Source organism: Geospiza fortis, unplaced genomic scaffold (genome assembly GCF_000277835.1).
Source record: "Geospiza fortis unplaced genomic scaffold, GeoFor_1.0 scaffold112, whole genome shotgun sequence".
Lineage (NCBI taxonomy): Eukaryota > Metazoa > Chordata > Aves > Passeriformes > Thraupidae > Geospiza > Geospiza fortis.
Window position 1 is genome coordinate 13,913,573 of NW_005054298.1, and position 6,039 is coordinate 13,919,611.

The 6,039-nt window shown below is 58.2% G+C and overlaps 1 protein-coding gene across 2 annotated transcripts in view; it reads left to right on the forward strand.

The window, feature by feature from the left end:
* Positions 1–9: 9 nt before the first annotated feature.
* The window catches only part of WNT6 (Wnt family member 6), a 12,631-nt gene continuing 6,601 nt past the window's right edge, over positions 10–6,039 (forward strand). Inside the window, exon 1 of one of the 2 annotated variants that reach the window (XM_005415789.2) lies at positions 10–152. In XM_005415789.2, coding sequence (XP_005415846.1) covers positions 76–152 — 77 coding nt within the window. In that variant the 5' untranslated portion in view covers positions 10–75. The remainder of the gene's footprint in view (positions 153–6,039) is intronic. The other variant, XM_031058851.1, reaches the window with a different exon arrangement.

Consider the following 6,039-nt stretch of genomic DNA (forward strand, 5'->3'; position numbering starts at 1 on the left):
GGCCGGACCTCGGGGGTGCCCGGCTCCCGGCCAGCGGCGTGGAGCGAGCTCGACGCTTTCCTCAGTCCTGGCAGGATGCTGCCTTCCTCCCGGACCCAGCTGGGGCTCTTCTTCATCCTCCTCTGCCCCGCTAACATCATCGGGCTCTGGTGGTGAGTAGGACATCCCGGGGGGGTAAGCAGGAGGGCGAGCACGGTATCTCGATCTCCGGGGGCAGTCTCCCCCCAGCTTGGCGACAAAAGAGTCCCCTACACCCAGGCGCCACTTGGGTTGGAATTGCTGCTCGCTGGCTGTTCTGGTCCAGACCGGGGCACCCACATACTGTCAGGGTTTGGGCACACAAGTGTGCTGGAGGCAGCAGCTGGGGGATCCCCAGGAGTACAGGGTGCACGGGTCCTGTGGTGAGAGCTGCACTTTGCCTCCCCTCACCCCCAGCCCACAGCCTGGGAAGCTTTCATGCCTGAGGGGTGGGCAAGGGGGCTTAGTGGCTTCCAGACCCCTTCAATAAGTCAAATTTAATTAAAAGCCTTAGGGTCCCTACAGTGTCCCCCCTGAATGGTGGCCCGGACACAGCAGGGACAAAACCCCTATTTGTAATGGTGCCCTCATCAAAGGCAGAGACGGTGCCTTGCAGGATACCAGAGGGGGTGGGGGATTCATTACAGGCACAGAACTGGGACCCAGCCTTGGAAAGCCCAGGTATCTGTCGAAACATGAACTATTTAAATCTATTAAGAATTTCACCCAGCCTGTCTTTATCCGGTTTTAAGTGCTTAGATTCCAGCTCCCCGGCGTGCCGTCCGGGCTATCATTCATTATCTGAGGCTATTCGTCTCCACATTGTCACACTCTTTTGACCCCTAAAATAAAGCTCTCCATAAGCCTTTCCCCTCGCAGTCCCCTGCCTGCCCACCAGTGATTTATTCCACGTCTCCATTCCCTTTGCTAGCCCTGGCTCCAGGGCTGCACTGGGGATCTTTGTGGGTGTAAATGGTGCTGTTACAGTGAGTTGTACATCAGCTGGGAGTTTGTCCCTGCAGCCCAAGCGCTGTGTTTATTGCCAGGCAAGGGTTTAACACGGGGCTGAGAGGGACTTGCCTTGGGTTTTTGTGCTAGAAGAGGGGAGAGTGAGGCAGGGCAAACCCTGCCAAGGCAGGGTGCTTGCGGAGGGTCTCCGTGCCACCCAGCTCAGGGTAGCTGTGCCATGGCAGGGCATGTGCCCTCCTTCTGCTCTTTCTTCCTGGCTAATTCTCAGACACACACACAGCTGTCCCTTCAGCTGTCCATACTTTCTCTGCCCCATCCTCATCAATATCTCCAAGTTCATGCCCTGTGCTCCAGCTTTGAGGACATCTGCCCATGACTGGAGCAGGTAAAGGTGAAGCAGAAGCTCTTTTTGCTGTCATTTCAGGGGCAGGCAGACAGCACCAGCCAGGGCAGGGTATGGGGTACCGGTGCCCCTTGCCCCAGGTGCTCAGAACTGCATCTCCCCGTGGAGTCTGGGTCCTGCTGGTGCCATGTGTGCACAGGAGCAGTGACTGCAGGAGATTAGCAGGATTTGGCAGAGGAGGGCAAGGGGTCAAACTTGCTTTTTCATCTTTTATAAAAAGAAGAAGAATAGGAACCTTTATTTTAAGAATAATAACTCAGCTGCCTGATGCACGGCGAATGCACTGGGCAGCGGAGTGGCTTCAGGAGGATCACCAGCTCACACTCTGCTTCACTCTGGAGGCAGCGAGCTGGGGAGAGGTGGTGGGTGGATGAGGCCACCGGCACTGCCAAACGGATGTGCCAGGCTTCCTGGGACCGGGCATGGGAGCAGCTGGGTGATTCATGAACTGCTTCTCTCAGAGTTTGGTGTTTTGGCCCCTGGCTGAGATGATCTCAGGGAACCCTTCCTGTGTGGGGCAGAGGAGTCTGGGCACTCATGACAGGCATCTTCCCGTGTGCCTGCTCCTGGTGCTGGTCCCTTCTCCCAGGTCTGGGTAGCACTGGTGTCTGTGGGTTTTGCTGTTGGTGGGGAGAGGTTCGAGAGCAGCTGTGTGCTGTGCCAGAGCTCCTGGAAGCCCCAGGACTGGTGGCATTGATAGAGCTGTTCCTTGCTGCCACTGTCACTGATGCATGGGGACTCTGGTGGCACACCTTTGTGTGTGCATCACTGGGCACTTGTGGGTGCTTAGCCAAGGTGCTCAGCCATTTTTCCCTGGCCAAGAAAGAAATGTATTTACAACTTCCCCATCCCACCCCCGAGTACATTATCTGTGTGCTGGGGGTGATAAGGGGTTGCCTGTTTAAACCAGCATTTTCCCCCACTGACGTCCTAATTTGTGAGAGGGCTGTAGCCAGGCTGGATCTCAAGATGCACAGTCCCAGCCCAGGCAAACAGCTGGACCTGGCTACTCACAGGTGGTAACTGTGCCCATTGGGATCCTGGCACATGGCTGCATCTGTGGAAAAAGATTTAGGTGCGGTGTACAAGCACTGACACCCTGCTAGTGACATTGTAGCCTGAGAAAGAGCATCCCCATTGTGTTAGGATGTCCCCAGAGAGCTCACTGAAGTCACAGACCTTTCCATGGCAAAAGGGAGCAGGCTGTGGTCAGTGCCAATGGAAGATTGGTCACTCACATGCTGCTGGCACCTTGATTAGTGCCAAGCTGCAGGGAGTAGGCTCTCCTTGCTCCCAGCAGCTCTGTAAATCATCTTTCCTCCTCCTGCTCCCCTACTCTTTACACATTTCTTGCTCAGCTCCTTGTGCAACAGTGATTTTTCCCTGAGCAGGGCAGGTAGGGACTGCCTGGGGCGCCTGGGCTGGCCCAGAGGCTGCAGAGATACAGAGCAGGCAAACTCAGTGTCTGAGGAGCCCCAGGCAGGTTCAGGGCAGGATTTCAGCCAAGCCGGTTTGCAGGAGTGCAGAGGCACTCTGGGGATGGGGGCAAGCAAAACCAGCTTCCCTGGTGCCTCTTGGCTCTCCATGGGCATGGCTGAGAGCAGCTGGGAGGTGGGAGAGAAAGCAAGGGAGAAAATCATCCCAGCTGAAATGAGGTCTGCTCTGCGGGGGTCTGAGGGGGCCCAGAGGGATGGAGACCTGCCCTCCATCCCCTTCCCATCCATGCACAAGGGCAGTGCACCTCCAGCTTTTCTTCAGAGGTGCTCAGAGAGGACCTCTCCCACCAGCCCCTTGCTTGAGGAGCTCCAGTCCCATGTCCCTCGAGCCACACACCTGTGTGACCACCCAACAGTGATCTCTCATCTTTCCCTGTCCTGCCCAGCTCCCACAGTGCAGGGCTGGAGCCTGTAAGGGCAGGCTGCTGGGCTGGAGGGCCCTGCCTTGGGGTGAGCCTCGTGAGTCACCCCCGGCCCTGCTGACCCACAGCTGCTGCCCCACGGCGCCCAACAGGCTGGGCTGCCCAGCCTTCCCCAGCATGCCTTCTGCCCTGGGGCAGCACCATGTGGGCAGGAATGAATCTCCCACTGGGAGAACCCCTGCCTGATGCCATCTCCCTGTGCCCTTGCTGGGGCAGCTGCTGACCTGCTGGGTTTTTCAACGGGACAATGTTTCTCTTGCACCCTTTAAGATGACTATTGGCTCTAGCATTGGGCGACTTGTTTTCTCCCACAAAGGCAGCTGAACTTTCCCCAGTGCCATCCCTTGTCCCTGCTCCTGGTCACATCCATCTCCTATGGTGACACCCTGGCTCCCTGGCCATGCCCTACACATGTACACAGCTGGAGGAGTTGTTTGGCCTTTGCATCAGAACCTTGAGTGCTTCAAACCCCCCTTGTGCAGGAGGGTACTGGGCACATCCTGACATCTGCTCAGGCTTTGCAGGGTCCCCCCACAACGTGTGGCACCCACATCTGGGCATGAACTAGCCAAGCCCTCCTGCTACCCCAGCTCCAGCCTCTGTCAGCACCCAGAAGGAGGCAGGGGCCACAAGTGGGTGGACTTCTTTGCTCTTATCCCAGCCCTTTCAGGGTTTGGACATGGCTTTAGGACCACCACCTCTGCAGCTGAATGCTCCCTCCATTTGGGCAAGTTTGGGCAGCTCCTGCTCACGACAGCCTGGCCTCAGCACGACCCTGCAGCTAGCAGGTCCATGGGTTGGTGCAATGCCATGCCAAAGCCTCTATCCTTTAGGCAGCTCCCCAGCTGTTTGCAGCCATCCTTGCCAAGGAGATGGAAGGAGGAGGGAGAGGAATGGGGGGTCCCCCGTCTCTTCCCAACCCATGGCATTTCCTGCTGCCTCAGTGCCCCGGGTGCTGCTCGGCAGCCAAGCCCTGGCTGTGCCCCCCAGGGCAGTGACTTGCTGCTTACTCACCACTCCTCCATGGGCTCCTGCTCTGGTTCCACACCCAGTGCCCCGTTAGTGCAGCACCCACACATGCCCTGGGTGAGGGGCTGAGTGCCCACCACATGCCTGCATGGGCTGAGGGAAAGCTGGATGGGTGAAAATTCATCTGTGGGTCCCCCTTGCCTTGTTTGCACAGCTTGGAAAGAGACAGGTTCCCTTTGGGTTTGACTTGTAGGCTGTCACGCAGTGTGACATCATTGTGTGGGGTGTGAGGTGGCCTATGTCCCCAGGGATGGTGGTCAGTTGTCCAGGGCTGTCACCCTGCAGTTCTTACCTCTCCAGGTGGGTGCAGAATTACCTGTGGGCTCAGAGGGATGACCTGGCTACCCTAGTACCTACATCACCCTGCTGAGGGCTTCCAGAGGCTGGGATAGAGACTGTCTGTGAAGCAAGACACAGCCTTACTGCCCTAGAGCAGACCCCCCTGCCCCACAGGAGTGCCCAGGGAGCAGTACTCAATGGGTGCAGGCCTGTCAGACCCCACATGGAGCTGCCATGGCCCAACCACTGCTCTCCTGCAGGTGTGACTTCTGAAAGCTGACTATCCTCTTCCTCACTGCATAGTTCTACCAGCCTCACTGCCTTGGCTTCCTACAAACCAGGACCCCGTTGGCTCCCCTCCGTAATGGTCTGCTGGCAGAAGCCAAAAGCCCTGCTCCATATCATCCCCATGCCCAAGGAGAAGATGGTGACTTGGCCCAGGCTCCTTGGTCCATGATTTTGGCTGGGAATGCGACAGGGACATGCTGGAAGCCCCATGACCATGAGCTGAGCTGTGAAAAATGGTGATTATGGCTCTTGGGAAGCCCCGTCTCTGTTGCAGCAGGCACAGCATCCAGAGCACAGGGGCTGCATCAGAAGCCCCGGTGGCTCCTGTTTGATGTGCATCGCTGGGACTGGGCTCAGGCTGTGCCTGTGGCAGCCTAAGGGGTGACAGTGGCAGGTGGGCAGTGGTTTGCAGCCCTGTTTCTGTGCCTCAGTCTCCCCTTTCAGCAATGGGGATTGTCTTCCTTACACAGGGCTGCTGGGAGGTTGGGTAGTGGGGCTCACCATCCCACTGGCTTTCGGGGCAAGCCAGAGCCCCCCAGCAGCAGTTCTGGCAGGCAGCAAAGGGCACAGGGGCAGGTGGCAGGGATGCTGCTGTGCTGCTGAGCCTGGCTGGGAGCTCCCAGGCAGGGGCCGGGGTGCCCCAGGCGAGGCGTGGGGAGCCGGGCTGGCGACCCTGTTCCTTCACCAGGGCAGGGGGAGGAGTGCCCGGCAGCAGAGGTGGGGCACCTTAATTGTAGATGCGGGAGGCCTTGGAGCGGGACAAGCTCAGGCAGATCTGGGCCCTGCGCCGGAGCCCTTGCCAAAGTGGTAGCAGTTTGGCAGCATTTTTCTTGCCCTTTTCTCCCCCCATTCTCCCCCCCCTCTAAACCCTCCAAAGCAAAACAGCTCTTGGGCTCCTGGCAGCCTCCCCGTGCCAGAAAGCGGAGCCCAGCGGAAATTAATATCGCTCTGGACTTAGGCAGCCCACCCCACGCCTGGCCGGCAGCTTCCTGGCCTGATCCAGCGGGCTGGGGTGAGCCACAGTTCAGTATTTGATCTGACGGCCCCGGGGGGCTGGCGCATCGTTTTTATATGAGTACAAAGAGTCGTCTCTTAATGAAAGTCCCATCCCGGCTCCCCCTCTTCCCCACTCCAC